Here is a 24,938-nt window from a genome sequence, read left to right on the forward strand (position 1 = left end):
GTCGCGGCTTTGAGCTGGGCTCACCGCCGGATCCCACCTCAAAGCGGGGGACGGTGCCAGCTGACGTACTATTCCATCAGCTGGCAGTAAGGGGTTAAATCAGAATTCTTTTTTTTTTTTTGTTAATCCATATTAGTGATGAACATATGTGCCGGGACAAGGCGTTACACGTTCATGCTTGTGTGCTGAGTGTCTTTGTTGTGCTCAAAAAAATGTTATGGTCCCCGCGGCCATGAGACCTGTAGCCACCGGGGCTCAAACCTATTATTCGAGCACGCCGAAAACATGCCATGAGCACCCAAGCAAGCTCAGATAACACCTTATCTCAGCACGTTCACTTGTCACTAATCACCATCTTTGCTAGGGAAAAAAAACCCTTGCCATTTTAACTGTCCTTGGCTATTTTTAGACTTCCTATGCTTTCAGGAATAGTTTTCGGCAGTCTCATTATCATCAGAGGCAGAATTACAAAGACTAATAACTCATCTATACACAGTACTTAATGCAGAATTCGTCAGTCACCATTCTCATCCTCCCTTCACAATGAACTATACACGCGCTCATTAGATGCTGCAGTTCATAAGCTAGAACAGGGGCAGGGATTGCTCATTGCTGCTAACGTTCATGTGCATTTTCTGACAGGATAGGGAGTTAGTCTAGAAATTCCCCAGTGTGAAAATTGCAAGATTCCAATTTGTATTTTGAATGCAGACTGTGATGTGGTAAGAGGGGGAAAAACCTTAAAGAAAAAACCCTTTAACAAAAACCTTATTCAAAGTCATTTTTCTGATGACGCATTACCCTTTTTAACCCCTTAACCCCCAAGGGTGGTTTGCACGTTCATGACCGGGCCAATTTTTACAATTCTGACCACTGTCCCTTTGAGGTAATAACTCTGAAACGCTTCCATGGATCCCGATGATTCTGACATTGTTTTCTTGTGACATATTGTACTTCATGTTAGTGGTAAAATTTAATTCATGTAACTTGCGTTTATTTGTGAAAAAAACACGGAAATTTGGTGAAAATTTTGAAAATTTCGCAATTTTCCAACTTTGAATTTTTATGCCCTTAAATCACAGAGATACAGCACACAAAAAACTTAATAAGTAACATTTCCCACATGTTTACTTTACATCAGCACAATTTTGGAACCCAAATTTTTTTTTCTTAGGAAGTTATAAGGGTTTAAAGTTGACCAGCGATTTCTCATTTTTGCAACACCATTTTATTTTTAGGACCACATCACATTTGAAGCCACTTTGAGCGGTCTATATGATAGAAAATACCCAAAAGTGACACCATTCTAAAAACCACCCCTTAAGGTGCTCAAAACCACATTCAAGAAGTTTATTAACCCTTTAGGTGCGTCACAGGAATTTTTTTTGAATATTTAAAAAAAAAATGAACATTTTAACTTTTTTTTCACAAAAAAAATACTTCAGGTTCAATTTTTTTTTATTTTACCAAGGGTAACAGGAGAAATTGGACTGCAAAAGTTATTATACAATTTGTCCTGAGTACGCTGATACCTGATATGTGGGGGGGAACCACTGTTTCGGCGCATGGCAGAGCTCAGAAGGGAAGGAGCGCCGTTAGACTTTTTCAATGCAAAATTGGCTAGAATTCAGATCGGACGCCATGTCACGTTTGGAGAGCCCCTGATGTACCTAAACAGTGGAAACCCCCCACAACTGACCCCATTTTGGAAACGAGACCCCCCCAAGGAACTTATCTAGATGTGTGGTGAGAACTTTGAACCAACAAGGGCTTCACAGAAGTTAGTAACATACAGCGGTACAATTAAGAAATCATATTTTTTCCACAAAAATGATCTTTTCACCCTCAATTCTTATTGTCCCAAGGGTAACAGGACCCTAAAAGTTATTGTGCAATTTGTCCTGAGTACGCTGATACCCCACATGTGGAGGTAAACCACTATTTGGGCGCATGACAGATCTTTGAAGGGAATCGGCGCCATTTGACGTTTTTGGCTGGAATTGAGATCAGACACCATGTCGTGTTTGGAAAGCCCTTGATGTACCAAAACAGTGAAAACCCCCCACAAATTACACCATTTTGGAAACTAGACCCCCCAAGTAACTTATCTAGGTGTGTGGTGAACACTTTGAACCCCTCAGTGCTTCACAGAAGTTTATAATGGCACGAAAATAAAAAAATCGTATTTTTTCCACAAACATGATCTTTTAGTCCCCTTTTTTTATTTTCCCAAGGGTACCAGGAGAAATTGGACCCCAAAAGTTGTTTTGCAACTTGTCCTGAGTAGGCTGATACCCCATATGTGGGGGTAAAACACTGTTTGGGCACATGGCAGAGCTTGGAAGGGAAGGAGCACCATTTGACTTTTTCAACGCAGAATTGGCTGGTATTGAGATCAGACGCCATGTTGCATTTGGAGAGCACCTGATGTGCCCAAACAGTGGAAACCCCCCAATTCTAACTCCAACCCTAACCCCAACACACCCCTAACCCTAATCTCAGCCCTAGCCCTCACCCCAACACACCCCTAACCCTAATCTCAGCCCTAACCCTAGCCCTAACCTTAGCCCTAGCCCTAATGGGGAAAATGGAAATAAATACATTTTTTTATTTTATTATTTTTCCCTAACTAAGGGGGTGATAACGGGGGGGGGGGGGGTTTATTTACTATTTATGGCGGTTTTTATATTTGGCAGCTGTCACACTAAAGGACGCTTTTTATTGTAAAAATAGTTTTTGCATCACCACATATTGAGAGCTATAATTTTTCCATATTTTGACCCACTGAGTCATGTGAGGTCTTATTTTTTGCGGGACGAGTTGACTCTTTTATTGGTATCATGTTTGGGCACGTGTCATCTTTTGATCGCTTTTTATTCCGATTTTTGGGACGCAGAATGAACAAAAACCAGCGTTTTATTAATTTCTTCTGGGGGGTGCGTTTACACCGTTCCGCGTGCGGTAAAATTGATAAAGCCCTGTTATTCTTCGGGTCAGTACGGTTACAGCGATACCTCATTTAGGTCGTTTTTTTTATGTTTTAGCGCTTTTATGCAATGAAAACAATTTTATATAAAAAATAATTATTTTTGCATCGCTTTATTCTGCGAGCTATAACTTTTTTTTATTTTTTCACTGATGACGCTGTATGGCGGCTCGTTTTTTGTGGGACAAGCTGACGTTTTCAGCGGTACCATGCATATGTCTTTTTGATCGCGCGTTATTACACTTTTTGTTCGGCGGTATGATAATAAATCATTATTTTTTGCTTCGTTTTTTATTTTTTAAGGGGTTCGCTAAAGGGGTTAACTAATGGGACAGTTTTATAGGGCGGGTGGTTACGGACACGGCGATACCAAATTTGTGTACTTTTATTTTTTTTTTTTTCTTTCCAAAAAATGAATTTATTAGGAAATATTTTTTTTATTTAGCGATTTTTTTTTTTTTTTTTTTTTTTTTTTTTTTAATTATCTTTACTGTTTTTTTTACTTTATTACATTGTCCCAGGTGGTACATCACTGTCCTGTGACAGATCGCTGATCTGTCACGTCACAGATCACTGCGACAGATAAGCTATCTGTCACAGGCGCTGCAGAAGGCTTCCTCATGCCTGCGCTTTGCAGGCACTGAGGAAGCCAGCTCCCTGCAGGCCCCCAAAGGTCCCCGTCGCCATCTTGGATCCGGGGACCTGCAGTGTAAGAGACCCCCGCAGCAGCGCTTCACATTGCGCTGCTGTGGGGGCTCAGGGAAGCACGGAGGGAGCCCCCTCCCTGCTGATGCTTCCCTTTAACCCCCGGTACACCGCGATCGTGACCGCCCCTGACACATTGTGCCGGGTGTCAGCTGTGATAATCAGCTGACACCCAGCCGCGATCAGCGGCGCTCACCACGTGGGCGCCGCTGATCGCTGTGACGTACTATCCCGTCCCTGGGAACTAAGTCCCAGGGCACATGGACGGGATAGTATGTCACATGACAAAGGGGTTAAGGCAGAAAACCATAGCAGAAACATAATTGTCTGTCTACATGTAAATGTCCTTCTAGTCTTATAATTGTGTTGTGTAGCATTTATTTGGATTTGTGTTCTTTATTTTTAATTGTGTCCCTGGTGCAGGCAAACACATTGTTTGCTGTATTTCAGGGTGTTCATTTTATGGCAGCGGCAATAATTTGGTGATGAACAGAAAAACGTCCATAGGTTTAGGATGTCCATGCACTCCAGCTAAGGCTTCACAGCCCGATCACAGCCACGTCCTATGTACACAGGGCAATGTGCTGCCGATGACTATTAGGAAGGAAGCCTTCTGCCTGTTTAGTGAGTGATTGTCAGCTTGTTTAACCCCTTAGCGACACAGCCAGTTTGCAGCTTAATGACCAGGCCAATTTTTACAATTCTGACCACTGTCATTTTATGAGGTTATAACCAGGGCTGTGGAATCGGAGCTCATTTTGGTGGAGTCTGAGTTGAAGTCGGTATAAAATGGACCGACTCTTAAAATATATAATAAATTGGGTACAGTAGTTCAATGCAGAATGTGCTGAATATTTTTTCATAGGAATTTGGGAAAGTTATGAAATGTCCTATAAATGACTGTTCTATTCCTGATCTAAGGCTACATTCACACACAGCGTTTTTCCTGCGTTTTTTGAGGATACGTTTTTCAGTTGCAAAAGCAGATCAGCTTTTTAAAAACCCGCATCACCTGAAAGGTTTTTGAGCTCATAGATAATGTTTTCAATAGCAAAAGCAGATTAGAAATCTGCTCTATCTACCTATATATCCATTTATCCATATCTGTCTATCCAGATCATATCTGTACCAAAAAGAATGAAAGCCGGATAGCACACAGACTAACACTCCTTTTTCTTTTAGCACCAGTCAGGTACACCTCATAGCTGCCCAAAAGGACGCTCAGGACAGGCATTGCTCGTCTTCAGTAACACATCAACTGATAGTTGGAATAAATAGACAGCATTCATCACCACATCTTCTTAAGGTGCAGGCTTTATTTTCAAGTGTAGGGGTGTGAAGTATGAGGTTCTGCAGCAGCTGAGGTGTGCAGTATGAAATTCTGCGGAACAGTATGAGGTTCTGCCCACCCCAGGTTTGATCTTGGCTATGCCCATAGTGTGAATGTAGCCTGAGGATCTAGGCTTTATCTTAGCCGAGAAGTCAGTGTGTGTATATATATATATATATATATATATATATATATATATATATATATATATATATATATATATATATATATATATTTACAGACAGTACAGACCAAAGGTTTGGAAACACCTTCTCAATCAAAGCGTTTTCATGACCATGGAAATTGTAGATTCACTCTGAAGGCATCAAAACAATGAATTACCACATGTGGAATTTTATAATTAAAAAAGTGTGAAACAACTGAAGATACTGTGTGTCTTACATTCTAGGTTCTTCAAAGTAGCCACCTTTTGCTTTGATTTCTGCTTTGCACACTCTTGGCATTCTCTTGATGAGCTTCAAGAGGTAGTCACTGTAAATGGTTTTCACTTCACAGGTGTGCCCTGTCAGGTTTAATAAGTGGGATTTCTTGCCTTATAATTGGGGTTGGGACCATCAGTTGTGTTGTGCAGAAGTCTGGTGGATACACAGGTGATAGTCCTACTGAATAGACTGTTAGAATTTGTATTATGGCAAGAATAAAGCAGCTAAGTAAAGAAAAACGAGTGGCCATCATTACTTTAAGAAATGAAGGTCAGTCAGTCCGAAAAATTGGGAAAACTTTGAAAGTGTCCCCAAGTGCATTGGCAAAAACCATCAAGCACTACAAAGAAACTGGCTCACATGAGGACCGCCCCAGGAAAGGGAGACCAAGAGTCACCTCTGCTGCGGAGGATAAGTTCATCCGAGTCACCAGCCTCAGAAATTGCAGGTTAACAGCTGCTCAGATTAGAGACCAGGTCAATGCCACACAGAGTTCTAGCAGCAGACACATCTCTACAACAACTGTTAAGAGGAGACTTTGTGCAGCAGGCCTTCATGGTAAAATAGCTGCTAGGAAACCACTGCTAAGGACAGGCAACAAGCAGAAGAGACTTGTTTGGGCTAAAGAACACAAGGAATGGACATTAGACCAGTGGAAATCTGTGCTTTGGTCTGATGAGTCCAAATTTGAGATCTTTGGTTCCAACCACCATGTCTGAAACGTGAACGGATGGACTCTACATGCCTGGTTCCCACCGTGAAGCATGTAGGAGGAGATGAGATGTTGTGGGGGTGCTTTGCTGGTGACACTGTTGTGGATTTATTCAAAATTGAAGGCATAGTGAACCAGCATGGCTACCACAGCATCTTGCAGCTGCATGCTATTCCATCCGGTTTGCGTTTAGTTGGACCATTTATTTTTCAACAGGACAATGACCCCAAACACACCTCCAGGCTGTGTAAGGGCTATTTGACCAAGATGGAGTGCTACGCTAGATGACCTGGCCTCCAGTCACCAGACCTGAACCCATTTGAGATGGTTTGGGGTGAGCTGGACCGCAGAGTGAAGGCAAAAGGGCCAACAAGTGCTAAGCATCTTTGGGAACTCCTTCAAGACTGTTGGAAGACCATTTCCAGTGACTACCTCTTGAAGCTCATCAAGAGAATGCCAAGAGTGTGCAAAGCAGTAATCAAAGCAAAAGGTGGCTACTTTGAAGAACCTAGAATATAAGACATATTTTCAGTTTCACAGTTTTTTGTTAATTATATAATTCCACATGTGGTAATTCATTGTTTTGATTCCTTTAGAGTGAATCTACAATTTTCATAGTCATGAAAATAAAGAAAACTCTTTGAATGAGAAGATGTCCAAACTTTGGTCTGTACCGTATACAGTGTTACATATTTACAATTAGTTATTTGTGTTCTAAAGTTGTATTCCAATAAATAGATATTATGTTCTATCTAAATATCTTGATTATTGTATCATAGAAATGATTAAATGTCTGATGTTCACATTGTACTACAATAAATTTTTCACTTAAATGTAAGCAATATGTGTGGGAGTCAGAGTAAGGGAAATTGAGGAGTCGGAGTCGCAGGTTTGGCTTACCGACTCCACAGCCCTGGTTATAACTCTGGAACGCTTTAATGGATCCCGCTGATTCTGAGTGTTTTTTCGTGACATATTGTACTTCATGTTAGTGGTAAAATTTCTTCGATAAGTCTTGTGTTTATTAAAAAAACGAAAATTTTGAAAATTTTGCAATTTTATAACTTTTAATTTTTATGCTCTTAAATCCGAGAGATGTGTCACACAAATTTCTTAATAAATAACATTTTCCACATGCCTACTTTACATCAGCACAATTTTGGAAGCAAATTTTTTTTTTTTTGTTATGAAGTTATAAGGGTTAAAAGTTGACCAGCGATTTCTCATTTTTACAACAAAATTTACAAAACCATTTTTTTAGGGACCACATCATATTTAAAGTCATTTTGAGGGGTGTACATGACAGAAAATACCCAAAAGTGGCACTGTTATAAAAACTAGACCCCTCAAGGTGCTCAAAACCACATTCAAGAAGTTTATTAAACTTTTATTAAAGCAATGTGGAAGGAAAAAATTAACATTTAACTTTTTTTTTGCAAAAAATTTACTTCAGAACCAATTTTTTTTATTTTCGCAAGTGTTAAAAGAGAAAATCAGCCACAAAATTTGTTGTACAATTTCTCCTGAATACGCCCATATGTGGGGGAAAACCACTTTTTCAGCACACGGCAGCACTCGCAAGGGATGGAGCGCCGTTTGACTTTTACAATGCAGAATTGGCTGGAATTGAGATTGGATGCCATGTTGTGTTCGGAGAACCCTTAATGTGCCTAAACAGTGGAAAACTCCAATAAGTGACCCCATTTTGGAAACTAAACCCCTTAAGGAACTTATCTAGATGTGTGGTGAGCACTTTGAACCGTCAAGTGCTTCACAGAAGTTTATAACGTAGAGCCGTGAAAATAAATTTTTTTTTTTCCACAAAAATGATCTTTTCGCCCCCAAATTTTTGTTTTTTTACAAGGGTAACAGGAGAAATCATACCCCCACAGTTGTTGTGCAATTTGTCCTGATTATGCTGATGCCCCATTTGTGTGGGGGGACCACTGTGTGCATGGGAGAGCTTGGAAGGGAAGGCATGCCATTTTGGAATGCAGACTTTGATGGAATGGTCTGCGGGCGTCATGTTGCGTTTGCAGAGCCCCTGATGGGCATAAACAGTGGAAACCCCCCACAAGTGACCCCATTTTGGAAATTAGACCCCCCAAGGAGCTTATCTAGATGTGTGGTGAGCACTTTGAACCCCCAAGCGCTTCACAGAAGTTTATAAACGCAGAGCTGTGAAAATAAAGTCTTTATTTCTACAAAAGTGATTTTTTTAGACCCCAATTTTAAAACCCCCAAAGTTGGTAAATAGTGGAAACCCCTCAGTTCTTGCTCCAACCCTAACCCCAACACACCCCTAACCCTAATCCCTAATCATAATTCTAACCCTAATCCTAGTTTGCCTGAGCCCTAACCCTAGCCCGAGCCCTAACCCTAATGGAAAACTGAAAAAAAAATATTTTCTTTATTTCATTATGTTGGCCTAACTAAGGGGGTGGTAAACAGGGGGGGTTATGTACTATTTTTTTTTTTTTTATTTTGATCACTAATAGTTTATCATAGTGATCAAAATGAATGAATGGAATCTGCCAGCCGGAGCCGGCAGATTCCCGGCAGGCGCCCTGCGCATACGCCCGCCATTTTCTTCCAGATCCAAGATGGCGGCGCCCACCGGAGGACGCCGGCGGGACCATCGGGAGGGGACCCTGGACCACGGAGAGGTATCGGGGACCCTAGTTCTCTCTCCTCTGATGTGCGATCACATCAGAGGAAAAAGAAATTTAATGCAAAATCGCGGCTTTTTTTTTTCTGCGGTCGCTGTTATAGAGTTAATAACGGCGATCGCAAAAGCGGGGTCGGTAAAAACCGACCGATTCATGTTCTCTGGGGTCTCGGCTACCCCCAGCTGCCGAGACCCCGGAGAAAATCTGACACTGAGGGGCGCTATTCACTTTCTCCACAGCGCCATGAATTAGCGGCGCTGTGGTTTATGTACGCTTAATTACCGCCGTTAAAAGACGTATCGGCGGTCGCTAAAGGGTTAAAGGGAATCAGTCACCACTTTTTTCACATATGTAAAAATATTATTCAATTCAGTGTCAGCTCTGCATTATACAAGTACTTTTTATACCCCTTGACTTCCCACCTTTATCAATAAATACCATGTATATTCCTTCCGCGGTGTCAGTCTCTCCCCCCTCCTGTCTTGCTTTACGCATTTCTTTCTTGTATTTCCTGCATTCACGTACTGTTGCCGCGCATGCGCAATCAAATGGCCTTTGGCGCGTGTGCAGTATGCTTTTCCCAACAGTGGGCAAAGCATAAAACCAGTATTGTGCACGCGTCGGCATACGCCATTACGTTGCAAATTGTGTGTTCCCTCACTCATTGCAATACTTACGGGCCACAGAACGTAATGGCGTATGCACAATACTGATTTTATGCTTTACCCACAGTTGGGCAAAGCATACTGCGCACACGCGGTAACAGTGCGCAAATGCAGGAATTACAAGAAAGAAATGCGTAAAGCAAGACGGGGGGGGGGGGGGGGGCAATAAGCCCTGCCCATCGGACCGAACTGAGCAGATTTACATACACCGCTGGTGGAATACAAATGGTATTTATGGATCAAAGGTGGGAAGTCGAGGGGTATCAAAAGTACTTGTGTAATGCTTAGGGGACACTAAATTGGGTGATGTTTTTTTTTTTTAAACATGATATGCGAAAAAATGGTGACAAATTCCCTTTAAAACTGCCAATAATTATGAACAGGCGTTGCTAGAAGTGATTTTGGAGATAGTCCATCCATTTGGTGTCTCCCTGACAATTGTTTGCTGTATGTAGGGGAGGGAATAGACATGTTGACCTGTTTATACATGACAAGATGGGAGCAGAACAAGTTGGCCAGCCCTGGTAGAATATTAACCAGCAATGCAGCCTGCTGAATTTGCACATTGTTTTATTGCTGCATTTCTCAGGCTATTTTTTGTGAAGATAATCTGCTTTTGCATTTAGCAAAAATGTGCCAAAATAGAAAAAAGCTTTTTGAAAAAGTTCAAAAAGACAAAAATCACAGCAGATTGCTATCTCAAAGTTTAGTATAGAGAATTGCCGGACGGAAAAGCTGCATTTTTGCATGTGGGGAATGTGTTTGAATGGCCACTGTGTGATGAGCCGTTTAGTCTGAAAGTGTTTACTAGTCCTGGACATCCCAGTAAAATACACTAATTTTGTAAACCATACAGCATCACTTTCTCAGCAGCATATCTCCCATTTACACCAATGTTTTACATCAGCATAAGCTATCTGATGAATTGATGATTAAAGTGCCCCTGTGATCAGGATTGTGCACAGTAACCTACAGACAGTGTCAGGTTGGCTCCGTTATACTGATTACAATGATACTTGGTGATGAAATCTGTCTTGTGGTTGTTGTGTAATCGTTATTTGTAGTTTTGAGTTAAAGTGCACCCGTCACCCCATTTTTGGCTGCTATAAGATGCGGCCACTGCCTTTCAGAGCTTATCTACAGCATTCTATAATGCTGTATATAAACCCCCGGTCCAACCTGAAAGATTAGAAAAATTATTTACTATTGTACTCCCCCGGGGGGCGGTCCGCTCCAATGGGTGTTGCGGGTCCGGCGCCTCCCATCTTCTTGCGATGCCACCCTCCTGCTTGCTTCACAGGCTCCCTGGCATCATGCTCCTGCACAGGCGTACTTATCTGCCCTGTTGAGGACTGCCCCCTGGGTCAGTGTAATGAAACTTATTTTTCTTTCAGGTCGGACCAGGGGCTTATCTACAGCATTCTATAATGCTGTAGATAAGTCCTGAAAGGCGGTGGCCAAAACTGCTGTCAGGTTCGCTTTAATGAGATTCTCGTGCTCCAGGGTGGCCTGTTGAGGGGGGGGGGGGGGTCATCATGTGGTGCCCTTATTAGATACTCATATTGCAGACTCATGACAGGTCAATGATCCCTCACTGATCTGCCCCCCCTTAGTATGTGCATACTAAATATATGTACATACTAAGGGGGGGGAAAAAATCCCTTATGCAGGCCGGTGGTTATGGTTGAGGTTATCCTGAAATGTAAAAAAAAAAAAAAATCCATTTGAAAATGGCGCCAACTGCACCTGCACAGTAGTTATCAGTGTATATAGAGGTGATCCGATAGCTGCTACTGCCCAGGCTGTGGCAGTGCCATCTCGGAGGAGGAAATTGTCCCGCGTGTGTATATACACAGTACAGACCAAAAGTTTGGACACACCTTCTCAATCAAAGCGTTTTCTTTATTTTCATGACTATGAAAATTGTAGATTCACTCTGAAAGCATCAAAACTATGAATTAACACATGTAGAATTATATACCAAAAAAGTGTGAAACTGAAAATGTCTTATTCTAGGTTCTTCAAAGTAGCCACCTTTGCTTTGATTACTGCTTTGCATACTCTTGGCATTCTCTTGATGAGCTTCAAGAGGTAGTCACCGGAAATGGTTTTCACTTCACAGGTGTGCCCTGTCAGGTTTAATAAGTGGGATTTCTTGCCTTATAAATGGAGTTGGGACCATCAGTTGTGTTGTGCAGAAGTCTGGTGGATACACAGCTGATAGTCCTACTGGATAGACTGTTAGAATTTGTATTATGGCAAGAAAAAAAGCAGCTAAGGCTAGTTTCACATTAGCGTTTACGGCCGCAGCTAAGCTCCGCCTACGGGCGCATGACGCTGCATGGGTCCTGTGTCCCCTATCTTTAGCACTGGGGATGCAGGCCGAGCGCAGGTATGCGTTTGGCGGCGCATGCGTTCTTTTGACGCTGCGCCGACCGCACCAAATTGCTACAGGTTGCGTTTGGCACTAGAAAATGGTTTGAGAGAAAGCACTGGAGACTTCTAAGGTGGCCAGCAATGAGTCCAGACCTGAATCCCATAGAACTCCTGTGGAGAGATCTAAAAATGGCAGTTTGGATCAGGCACCATTCTAATATCAGGGACCTGGAGCAGTTTGCCAAAGAAGAATGGTCTAAAATTCCAGCAGAGCATTGTAAGAAACTCATTGATGGTTACCGGAAGCGGTTGGTCGCAGTTATTTTGGCTAAAGGTTGTGCAACCAAGTATTAGGCTGAGGGTGCCAATACTTTTGTCTGGCCCATTTTTGGAGTTGTGTGAAATGATCACATGGCGGCAACTCAGTGCATTTAGGCATGTAGACATGGTCAAGACAATCTCCTGCAGTTCAAACCGAGCATCAGTATGGGGAAGAAAGGTGATTTGAGTGCCTTTGAACGTGGCATGATTGTTGGTGCCAGAAGGGCTGGTCTGAGAATTTCAGAAACTGCTGATCTACTGGGATTTTCACGCACAACCATCTCTAGGGTTTACAGAGAATGGTCCGAAAAAGAAAAAAAATCCAGTGAGCGGCAGTTCTGTGGCCGGAAATGCCATGTTGATGCCAGAGGTCAGAGGAGAATGGGCAGACTGGTTCGAGCTGATAGAAAGGCAACAGTGACTCAAATTGCCACCCGTTACAACCAAGGTAGGCAGAAGAGCATCTCTGAACGCACAGTGCGTCGAACTTTGAGGCAGATGGGCTACAGCAGCAGAAGACCACACTGGGTACCACTCCTCTCAGCTAAGAACAGGAAACTGAGGCTACAATTTGCACAAGCTCATCGAAATTGGACAGTAGAAGATAGGAAAAACGTTGCCTGGTCTGATGAGTCTCGATTTCTGCTGCGACATTCGGATGGTAGGGTCAGAATTTGGCGTAAACAACATGAATGCATGGATCCATCCTGCCTTGTATCAACGGTTCAGGCTGGTGGTGGTGTCATGGTGTGGGGAATTTTTTCTGGGCACTCTTTGGGCCCCTTGGTACCAATTGAGCATCGTTGCAACGCCACAGCCTACCTGAGTATTGTTGCTGACCATGTCCATCCCTTTATGACCACAATGTACCCAACATCTGATGGCTACTTTCAGCAGGATAATGCGCCATGTCATAAAGCTCGAATCATCTCAGATTGGTTTCTTGAACATGACAATGAGTTTACTGTACTCAAATGGCCTCCTCAGTCACCAGATCTCAATCCAATAGAGCATCTTTGGGATGTGGTGGAACGGGAGATTCGCATCAGGGATGTGCAGCCGACAAATCTGCGCCAACTGTGTGATGCCATCATGTCAATATGGTCCAAAATCTCTGAGGAATGCTTCCAGCACCTTGTTGAATCTCTGCCACGAAGAATTGAGGCAGTTCTGAAGGCAAAAGGGGGTCCAACCCCTTACTAGCATGGTGTACCTAATAAAGTGGCCAGTGAGTGTATGTATATATATATGTATGTGTGTGTGTGTGTATATATATATATATATATATATATATATATATATATATATATATATATATATATATATATATATATATATGCGCTGCTGCACAGACACGGATGGTGCAATTTTCAAATGAATCTTTTTTTTTTTTTTTTTTTTTTTTTTTTAGTTCTCAGGATAACCTCAACCATAATAATTATATGCACGTTACACATGGTAATATGCTGCATCGCGATGCCTCGGCTGGCACCTGCCTGCAGAAGGGTTGTTTCATTTATTTATTTTTTACCCAAATTATAATATTCATTTGTGTAATATAGGGGGCAGGTCAGTGACATGTCTGCATTATGAATATCTAATCAGCGCACCACATGCAGACCCCCTCAGGCCACCCCAAAGCACGAGCATATCATTAACTCAAAACTGAAAATAATGATTACACAACAATCACAAGACTGATTTCATCAGCCGAGGTATCATTGTAATCAGTATAACGGCGCCGACACTGTGTGTAGTTTACTGTGTACAATCCTGTTGACAGGTCCCTTTAAGTGTCGTTGGTTGGGTGGTCGCCTGCAGCTTTGCAGAGACTGATTATTAGGAGTGAGCCTTGAATGCCCATTTACTGATGCTCGGCCCGTATAAAAGCTCTTTATTCAGTCTCCTGAAAGGGATGCGTGGTCTTAAATGTCACTATCACTGTACTGGCAGTCATATTGGATTATTAGCACCCTCATTAAGGAATACCATTGATTTCTCCCCCCCTCTTTCCACAGCTGGGTTTTCGCACAGACTGAATCTGTTCTATTTGGCAAATGATATCATCCAAAACTGCAAACGGAAGAACGCAATAGTATACCGCGACACTTTTGCCGATGTCCTTCCGGAAGCTGCCTCCCTAGTTAAGTACGTATATAATCACATTTGTTTTTTCTATTTTTTGTGCACTTTATTAAAAATGCTTAAAATACATGTGCATTGTATCTTTAATCCAATGCAACATGAAATTAATTTGGAATTTTTGTTTCTCCAAAGGGATCCATCGGTATCGAAATCTGTTGAGAGGGTTTTCAAAATATGGGAAGAAAGAAATGTTTACCAAGAGGATACTATCGCTGCATTTAAAACTGCACTGAGTAAGTTGGGTGGGTGTGTTTTTTGTCCTATTGTAAGCCAGTTATGGGAGGGGGATGTCTGAAAGTCTGCTTGGTTCATATCTGTAGGTTTACATCCCCTAATGCACCTAAGAAATAGTTGTAATTGAAGGTGGTGGGGGAAGTTTTTCTGATAAACACTGACCATCTGGGTCCTGCTGCATCTGCTGGGGCCAGATCAAGCAGATTGAGCTCATATACCTTGATCAATAGCGGCTAAGGAGTTTGAAAGAGGAGAGAACTCCCTCTGTAAACCCATGGAATATTCACTGCATGATTGTGTGGTTACTATAATCTCCAGGTGTGACTTATCCAAAGGCCTCCTGTCAGTGTAACAGCTACGGGCTGAGATGATGCACAGCACTTCATCAGTAGCGTGGTGTGTTATTAAAGGATGTTATAGGGCCCTCATGGGAATCATCAGTAGTAATATTACAATAGAAAATGTTTTTATTTGTTGAAAAACAGAATATGGCAACATTAACTAATGATTTTCGTTATCGATTCATTGGGGGCACATGTAACCATGGGTGTATGCTGCTGTCGCTAGGAGGCTGACACTAGGCAAAAAAGGAAAATGGCTCCTCCCCAGCAGTATATACCCACCGACAGGTACAATGTACCTCAGTTTAAGCTTAGTGTCTGTAGGAGGCGGACCTGGATCTGATCCTAGATCAGCATTTTCCTTTTTAGGCTTCTTGTGTGTTTTTATTAATCTTTTCTTAGTCTTTCAGGTTCTTCTGCTTTAGGGTAATGGGGTGTAATTTCTCACCCTGTTTTCCCGTACTTATGCGACCGAGAGAGCAGTGTGGTCACTAGCGCCCACATTGTCCACTGTCGGACCCGCAAGGCCGGAGCTAATCTCCTTGTCACCTTTAGGGGTGCTTCAGGGTGATTCCAGTTTGCTGGTTCATTGCCTTTTCCCCACCCCTCTCCTCGGAGAGAGCTGGGAGGAAGGCTGTGGTCAGCAGCAGTGGCCTCCGCCCTTCTTGTAAGGGGTTGATGCCGTCTTCTGCACCGTCTGCAGACGGTGTGGGAATGAGGATCCATAATTCCAGTGACCCTCACCCGCCTGAGGGCTCCTGATGTTATCCTCATTGCCGGAGTTGGGCCGGGACTCACCGCACAGGTATGTCTCCCTCCTTTCCCTCCACAGTTGCAAGCATCATCCCCGGAAATGCTGTCCCTTCATCGCAAGGGACGGAGGCGTTATTGGTAGGGAACAACCAGCACGGCCGCGGCCCTTTTCTCACATGGCCGGGCTAAGTACTTGCAGACACTCCCCCTCCCCTTGCTGGCCGCACCCCTCCCCGGTTTCCTTTGGCCAGTCACCGTCGTGTGTTTAAATCACGCGCTCTTTATATCCAATAGGAGGTGTCTTACTCCTCTTCTTCCCTTCAGCTGGCCACGCTCACCGCAGCGTGCTTTTTTTTTTCCGCTCCTATTGCGGAGCTTCTCCTTCCTTGCTGTTCACGCCCCTAGCGTGTCAGCCAATTGGGGGGACTTTAGTTTTCGCTAGCAGTTTTTTCTTGGCTGTTCACGCCCCTGGCAGATCAGCCAATAGGTTTCTAACTCTCTTTTGCCGGCCGGCAGACTACAGTAGTGTGGTGACACAGCTGAGGCTGCATCAGCTCCTTCGTACCGCTATATCCTGTGCTTTCTGCAGACCTGCGGGCGCTCTGCGCACAGTGGGGCGTAGCTTCCACTGTTCTCCTTCTTGTCGTCGCTGGGATCGGGAAGGCTCTACTCTTGTCTTGGCCCCTTCACAGCAGTATCCTCAATGCTCAACTTGTACCCAACCATAGAGAGGCTTCTTTTTGCCCCTCTAAGCCCACTGTGATTCACTTCACCTGTGCCCTCTGCAAAAGAAAGTGGTCTTCAGGCCAGCCTTCCTCTTTCTGCCCTGTCCTGCAACCCTTCTACCATGCCTGCCTCACGAGAGCCCCAAACGCCTGGGATGAGAGCACTCCCCTGCCTCCGGAGTGGGCTTTTGCCATGTCAGTCAGTCTCTGACCTGACAAAAGTATCACTGTCCAGGCCCTGGAACGACTTCCACATTTGCCTACCACCACCAGTGCTCCGAACTCCTCACGGTGATTTGCACGCACATGACCGCGACCTTCGTAGCTCAAATCGGGAAAGCAAAAGAAGCGGGCCCTTTCCAGTTCTTCCTCCAGTTCTCTTGGTCCCTCTGCATGCTCCTGGATACATTCCTCACCCCATGCCCCCTCCTCGGAGACTACTTTTGGGTTCGATGTGGATTCCCAGTCTGAGTCCGATACGGATCAGACCTCAAAAATGCAGGATCTGGCCAATAGCATTATCTTGGCAATTACTCAAACTCTGAATCTAAAGGAGGATGAGGCACCTGCTCAGGAGCACTCCATTTCCTTCAAACTGGTAAAACGTCCCTCCCTGGATTTCCCTATTCACAGGGAATTTGCAGCAATTGTTTCTAAACACAGGGAACACCTGGAGAAGCGCTTCCCAGGAAGGAAGCAGCTAAATATTATCTATACCTTTAGCACAGACCTCGTTGGTAATTGGGCAGAGTCCCCTATTGTGGATCTGCTGGTTGCTCGCCTGTCTTCCAGGACAGTCTGGTCTTTACCGGATGGTGCATTGCTTAAGAATTCTATGGATAGACAGACTGAATCCTTGGCTAAGTCAGCCTTTGAAGCTTCTGGCGCCTCCCTCTGTCCCATTTTTGCCTCAATCGGAGTGGCGAAGTCCATGTCAGCCTGGGCAAGAATGCTTCCTCAGGGTTTGGCAGACCAGATTGCCCATGCCGTCAAATCTTTTTACCGCTTCTTGGATGCGGCCGGTTATTCCGCCAGGGCTACCAGCAACATTGTTGCTATATGCCGCATTCTCTGGTTAAAAGCATGAAATGCAGAACCGCCATCAAAAAAGTCCTTCACTGGCCTTGCCTTCTAAGGCTCTAGACTTTTTGGTTCAAACTGGGTCAATTACTTCTGATGCTACTGGCGGAAAAAGCAACTCGCTTCTCCAGTTCAAGCCTAAACGTCTTTTTAATCGCTTCATTTTCGTTCTTTCGGCCCTTCTCTGCTTCAGAGACTTCCGCCCAGCAGGGCTGCACTTCCGCCCAAGGGTAGAGGAAGAAGCCGTCTTTAAAACCAGCCTCTCACTGGCGACCGAAGGGCCACCCTTCCAAGTCTTTATAATCTTTCTTGGATGATTTTTTGATTAAGGGACCATACCGCCGAGGAATGTGAACAGTCTTCAGGTCACCTTGGATGCTTTGGTCTGTCTGGGCTGGATTGTCAATAGAGAGAAGCCCTCCCTGACCTAAACTCGACAACTGGTGTTTCTGGGTATGAGGTTTGACACTGCCCAATCCTGTGTCTTCCTTCCAATGGTGAAGTTTTTATCCCTCTGCCAGGGGCTCTGCACTCTAAAGCGACCAGCTCCTCTCTCCATATGGGCCTGAATGAGGGTTTTGGGGAAGATGATCGCCACTGTGGAAGCCGTTCCTTTTTACCCAGTTCCACACCCGTCCTCTTCAGCTGACCCTTTTGTCGGCTTGGGACACGAGGACAGTCTCCCTGGACCTGCCGGTGTTTCTGCCTCTCAAGGTGAGGCAGTCTCTGATCTGGTAGATGCTATCATTATCGGTCCTGCGCAGGAAGTCCTTCCTTCATCTCCGGTGGCAAGTCATCACCACCAATGCTAGTCTTCTCTGTTGGGGAGCGTTTTTTTCTTCATCACACAGTGCGAGCTTGCTGGAACTCCCAAGAACCCGCTATCCCCATCAATCTACTGGTGATCAGGGCAATTTTCTTTGCCTTTCGCCGCTGGCAGACCCTTCTTACAGGCCAGCTGGTCCGCATAAAGTCGGACAGCGCCACTATAAACCATCTAGGCGGGATTCTCAGCAAACAGATTATAGCTGCAATGGGCGGAATGTCACATTCTGGGGGTGGAAAATTGGGCAGCGGATTCTCTGAGCCGTCGGGGTCTCGCATTGGGCAAGTGGTCTCTCAACTCCTGTTTTTCAACCAGATATGCCAGAGATGGGGCACACCGGACGTCGACCTGATGGCGTCCTGGATGAACCACAAGGTTCCTCAGTATGTAGCTAGGTCCCGAGATATGCCTGCCTTTATCTTTTTGCGCCTCTACCCTTGATATCGAGTCGTAAAAAAAATAAAGGTGGGAAAGATTCACGTTATTTTCGTAGCTCCAGTCTGACCAAGAAGGGCCTGGTGTGTGGTCCTGGTGAACATGCTCATGGGCGCTCCCTAGAGGCTTCCAGACCGTTCAGATCTTCTTTCACAAGGCCCCCCCTCTTTTTGCACCAGAGTTCAGTCCTGGGTTTAATGGCATGGCCATTGAGGTCGCAGTCCTGAGGAAGGCTGGTTTTTCCCATCAGATCATTCAGACCATGATTAGAGAAAATGAGAACCAGTATCCTTGCGTATCGACTACAGATTCTGTAAGGCTTCTTTCAATGGAGTGAGGACAACAATTTGGTCCCGATGTCCTTTTCCCTTTCCTCCATCCTGGGTTTTCTACAAGCGGGTCTTGACTCGGGTCTATCACTCGGTACCCTTAAGGGGCAAGTTTCTGCTCTGTCAATTCTTTTCTAACGGAATCTGGCTTCTCATTCCCAGGTAAAAACTTATCTTCAAGGAGTTGCCCACCTGGCACCTCCTTATCGTCCTCCGATAGATCCATCGGACCGTGACCTTGTCCTTAGCACACTCTTTCTGCTATTTCTCCTGTCATGAAAAGTTGCTTTCTTAGTTGCTATTGTGTCCATCAGGAGAGTTTGAGTCAGCGGCATTGTCCTGCCGTCCTCTGTTCCTGATTCTACATTAGGACAAGATGGTTCTCAGACCCGTTCCTCCTTTCTTGTCTAGGTGGTTTCTTCAATTCACATTAATAAAGAAACTGTCCTTCCATCTCTGTCCCTCTTTGGGTCACCCCTGGAGAAGTCCCTCCACAAGTTGGATCTGGTTAGAGCAATCGGTCTACCTTCCTAGGACTACTTCCTTTCGACACTCTGATGCCCTGTTTGTCATCTCTGAAGGTCGTCGTAAGGGGCTCCCAGCTTCTAAGTCCACTATTGCCCGTTGGATTCGGTGGGCAATATTGGAGGCATACCGCCGTCCAGGACAAATTGCCACCTCTGGTGGATGAGAGCTCACTCCACTTGATCGGTGGGGGCTTCCTGGGCAGTTTGTCACCAGGCTCCGACTTTGCAGATTTGTAAGGCCGCAACCTGGTCATCTTTGCACACCTTCGCAAGGTTTTACAGGGTTCCTACCCATGCCTCATCTGACGCAGGCTTGGAAAAGAAGGTGCTGCAGGTGGCAGTTACGCATCGGCTGACCTGTTTTTTTTTTTTTTTTCTTTGCATTCTTTCTGTTCCCACCCTTGGAGACTGCTTTGGGACATTCCAGAGTTACCTGTGTCCCCCCCATGAAGTGATAAAGAAAGAGGGATTTTTGGTACTCACTGTAAAATCTTTCTTGGAGCCTTCATTGGGGGACACAGCACCTTCCCTAACTGTTACCTCTATTGGGCCTATGTGCCTGTTGGTTGGGTACATATGTTGAGTTTTGGTTGCTTCTACTTCTTTAACACTGAGGTACTTTGTGACTGTTGGTGGGTGTATACTGCTGGGGTTGAGTTATTTTCCTTCTTTGCCAAGTGTCAGCCTCCAGTAACAGAATCATACACCCATGGTTACCTGTGTGCCCCAAAGAAGCGATAAAGATTTTACGGTGAGTACCAAAAATCCCTCTGTGTATTTATTGTACTAAAGTTCAATAAAACAATATAAATTTATTTCCACACTCGTACAGTCCCACAAAATATACTTAACACTTTGTTTAACATGATATAATGTAGAAAAAATGGCAGATTCTTTCTATCCCTTGCGATCAAGTTTTACTTAAGTCATATGTGCCGCTGACAAATACAAATCCACCAGCTAAAAACATGCCTCATGTACAGCTACATAAAAAATGGCTCCTGAAGTGCAAAAAAAACCTTAAAGGGAAGGTGCTGCAATTTTATATAATTTGCAAAAAAGAGTAAGTAACAAAACATGTTGTTTCAGCAAATGTACTAACTAGGATTTATGGCTTGTTTGTAATAATGTTTTAATGTAGCCACTGGGCGCTGCCATATTGATTTGCAGATCTGTGGAGGACTCATACAGTCTGCAAATATGGCCGTCCCTGGACATAGGAGACTGCGGTCGGCCTCATTAGCAGAGAACTGGGCACGCCCCTGTGGGCTGCACCATTCACTGCTGTAGGTGTGGCTGGGCGCCATTTTACTGTAGCCCAGTGCTATCTGCTCATTCTGCTGAGCTCGACTTTCTGCACTGTGCTTCCTGCTCTCTCTCCGCCCTCCTCACTCACTCACAGCCCCAGTGATCTCCGGTAATCTGACACCTTCCTTTTTATGAGAGCTTTTATGGCTATCTGAGGACAGTGACATATACAGCCCATAGTCAAGTGTATAATTGGGGGGGCTGGAAGTTTCACCAGTGTGGGCATATCTGTAATACTCTCTGGTGTGATAGTCTGCTGAGCGCTGTATCTAATCCTCTCCTGTGTGATACTGCCTGCTGAGCCGTGTATCTAATCCTCTCCTGTGTGATACTGACTGCTGAGCCGTGTATCTAATCCTCCCCTGTGTGATACTGCCTGCTGAGCCATGTATCTAATCCTCCCCTGTGTGATACTGCCTGCTGAGCCGTGTATCTAATCCTCCCCTGTGTGATACTGACTGCTGAGCCGTGTATCTAATCCTCCCCTGTGTGATACTGACTGCTGAGCCGTGTATCTAATCCTCCCGTGTGATACTGACTGCTGAGCCTTGTATCTAATCCTCCCCTGTGTGATACTGACTGCTGAGCCGTGTATCTAATCCTATCCTGTGATACTGTCTGCTGAGCCGTGTATCTAATCCTCCCCTGTGTGATACTGCCTGCTGAGCCGTGTATCTAATCCTATCCTGTGTGATACTGACTGCTGAGCCGTGTATCTAATCCTATCCTGTGTGATACTGTCTGCTGAGCCGTGTATCTAATCCTATCCTGTGTGATACTGTCTGCTGAGCCGTGTATCTAATCCTCCCCTGTGTGATACTGCCTGCTGAGCCGTGTATCTAATCCTCCCCTGTGTGATACTGCCTGCTGAGCCGTGTATCTAATCCTCCCCTGTGTGATACTGACTGCTGAGCCGTGTATCTAATCATCTCCTGTGTGATACTGCCTGCTGAGCCGTGTATCTAATCCTCCCCTGTGTGATACTGTCTGCTGAGCCGTGTATCTAATCCTCCCCTGTGTGATACTGACTGCTGAGCCGTGTATCTAATCCTCCCCTGTGTGATACGGACTGCTGAGCCGTGTATCTAATCCTCTCCTGTGATACTGTCTGCTGAGCCGTGTATCTAATCCTCCCCTGTGTGATACTGCCTGCTGAGCCGTGTATCTAATCCTCCCCTGTGTGATACTGCCTGCTGAGCCATGTATCTAATCCTCCCCTGTGTGATACTGCCTGCTGAGCCGTGTATCTAATCCTCCCCTGTGTGATACTGACTGCTGAGCCGTGTATCTAATCCTCCCCTGTGTGATACTGACTGCTGAGCCGTGTATCTAATCCTCCCCTGTGTGATATTGACTGCTGAGCCGTGTATCTAATCCTCTCCTGTGTGATACTGTCTGCTGAGCCGTGTATCTAATCCTCTCCTGTGTGATACTGCCTGCTGAGCCGTGTATCTAATCCTCCCCTGTGTGATACTGCCTGCTGAGCCGTGTATCTAATCCTCCCCTGTGTGATACTGCCTGCTGAGCCGTGTATCTAATCCTCTCCTGTGTGATACTGCCTGCTGAGCCGTGTATCTAATCCTCCCCTGTGTGATACTGCCTGCTGAGCCGTGTATCTAATCCTCCCCTGTGTGATACTGACTGCTGAGCCGTGTATCTAATCCTCTCCTGTGTGATACTGCCTGCTGAGCCGTGTATCTAATCCTCCCGTGTGATACTGCCTGCTGAGCCGTGTATCTAATCCTCTCCTGTGTGATACTGACTGCTGAGCTGTGTATCTAATCCTCTCCTGTGATACTGTCTGCTGAGCCGTGTATCTAATCCTATCCTGTGATACTGCCTGCTGAGCCGTGTATCTAATCCTCTCCTGTGTGATACTGACTGCTGAGCCGTGTATCTAATCCTCCCCTGTGTGATACTGTCTGCTGAGCCGTGTATCTAATCCTCTCCTGTGTGATATTGACTGCAGAGCTGTGTATCTAATCCTCTCTTGTGTGATACTGTCTGCAGAGCTGTGTATCTAATCCTCTCTTGTGTGATACTGCTCTCCTGAAATACTCTGTGCTGCTGTCACCCTGCTGGTTTTATGTGTGATCAACATGGTGGTATGATCTATATGGCGGCATTATGTGTGAAGTATATGGCGGTATTATGTGAGAACACTATGGCAGTATTATCTGCTAAAAGCATTCTAGGGTGGTTCTGGCTGAGCACCTGCACACAGGTCAGGGGTAATAGGTGCAGTCAGGGGAGGGCTGGTGAGGCAGCTGAAGAGAGGGGTCTCATTTTTATCGTTACTGTATGGCTACATTTCCCCCATCCTGCTTCCCAGCATCACCCCGGACTGCGCCTGTCGCCTCACTTTCACACATCGCCAGGACAGAATCTGAGGAGGGGAATGGGGTCTTTGCCTGCAAAGTCTGGATCAGAACAGGCCATCAATCAGCAGAATTGTTTCCTGGATTTCTGTGCTCCTGTCACCCTGCTCCTCCACCATATATCTCCCTCTGTGCCCCCCATAGACCAGCACACTGCTCTCCTGAAATACTCTGTGCTGCTGTCACCCTGCTCCCAGAATCCTTGCTGCCTGCCATCCTCAGTGACCGAAGACCCCATTCCTCTCCTCAGATCCTGTCCTGGCGATGTGTGAAAGCGAGGCGACAGGGGCCTGATATATGGTGGAAGGAGCAGAGTGACAGCAGCACAGAGTATTTCAGGAGAGCAGTGTGCTGGTCTATGGGGGGCGCCCTGTTCAGTGCCAGGGATTGTACATAGAGTGCTGTGTTTTATACACATGGATGGACCGTCTGCTTGTCTGCTCCACAGAAATCCAGGAAACATTTCTCCTGATTGATGGCCTGTTCTGATCCAGACTTTACATTCAAAGACAGTCAGTAACTTTGCAGGCCCCATCAAAATGGCTGCTCACTGTGTCCCTAGATGTCATAGGTTTTTGTGCCAGATTTCAGTAGCTGCTCCCCCTAGTGTTAACAAGTGGAAATGCCAAACTTTTTAAAATTATTTTTCATATTTTGCAAAATTAAAAACAAATGCTAATATTTTTTAAGAAAATGTAAAGAATTAATGTTTACATTTTTTCAATTGCTGCAAAAAAAAATGTTTGGATGGCACCTTCCCTTTAAAGATTTAAAACTTAAATTGGATCATTAAGGCCTTATCCTTAAAGGGACTGTCTCTTCCACATCCTAATGCTGGAGATCCATCTGAGTCCTCCTAAATAAAATATTACATCCATTTTCCCATCTGACAACTCCTCACTGAAATAATTTTGTTGTAGCTAGTGGATTGAATAAACGGGAAAGAAACAAACCTTCTCGAGCGAAACCAGTGGAGAAAACCCCAGAACGTAAGTAGCTGCTGTGCATGTTACTGTGTGTTAGTACCCCTCTGTGTAGATGTCTGCGTTCAGAGCCTCAGATGATTGCTGCGATGTGGTAGTTCTGGCCCCTACAAAATTTATAGGGGTGGCTTGAAGCCGTAAAACAATAACAAACTAAGTGATACTCTGCTACCGACCTCCGCCTGGATCCTGCGCGATTCTAAGCTACCCCTGAACTTCTCATTTTGTCCGGACTACCCCTTCATCTTGGACTCTAATTTCTTAAACAAACCATGATGCATTTCTAGCAAATTCACCTTTTCCACACCAGTAGTCATAGCCCAATGATAAAAGGATATAATTTAAGTGTTGTGGAATAAATGTGTTTTTTTTCTTTAATTTAGCTGTTGCAGTAACTCCGAAAGCGGCCCTGAAATCGAAGATTGTAGCTGAGTTTAGGGTAAGAATAAGTTATTAAGGGGGTTATCTGACGTGCTCACTTCCACATGAAAAGTGAGTGGTGCTGATAAGACCTCAAACACCTGTAATACACAGCCCATGCGCGGGCTCAGAGCGTCATTTGCACCGCTAACTAAAAATGTGGAAGTGAGCCGTTCTGGATAATCTATTTTGCAGTACTTTAAATTTTTTTTTTTTTTTCTTACGGGTCAATTACTTTTTCATCAGA

The 24,938-nt window shown here is 44.7% G+C and overlaps 1 protein-coding gene across 1 annotated transcript in view; it reads left to right on the plus strand.

Moving 5' to 3' along the window:
• The window catches only part of RPRD2 (regulation of nuclear pre-mRNA domain containing 2), a 105,739-nt gene that overhangs the window by 36,206 nt on the left and 44,595 nt on the right, over nucleotides 1–24,938 (plus strand). The window contains exons 2-5 of the mRNA XM_073567222.1: nucleotides 14,226–14,355; nucleotides 14,485–14,585; nucleotides 24,209–24,277; nucleotides 24,655–24,710. Coding sequence (XP_073423323.1) covers nucleotides 14,226–14,355; nucleotides 14,485–14,585; nucleotides 24,209–24,277; nucleotides 24,655–24,710 — 356 coding nt within the window. The remainder of the gene's footprint in view (nucleotides 1–14,225; nucleotides 14,356–14,484; nucleotides 14,586–24,208; nucleotides 24,278–24,654; nucleotides 24,711–24,938) is intronic.

The sequence above is a fragment of the Dendrobates tinctorius genome, unplaced genomic scaffold (genome assembly GCF_039654945.1).
Source record: "Dendrobates tinctorius isolate UK_male_01 unplaced genomic scaffold, ASM3965494v1 ptg000019l, whole genome shotgun sequence".
Lineage (NCBI taxonomy): Eukaryota > Metazoa > Chordata > Amphibia > Anura > Dendrobatidae > Dendrobates > Dendrobates tinctorius.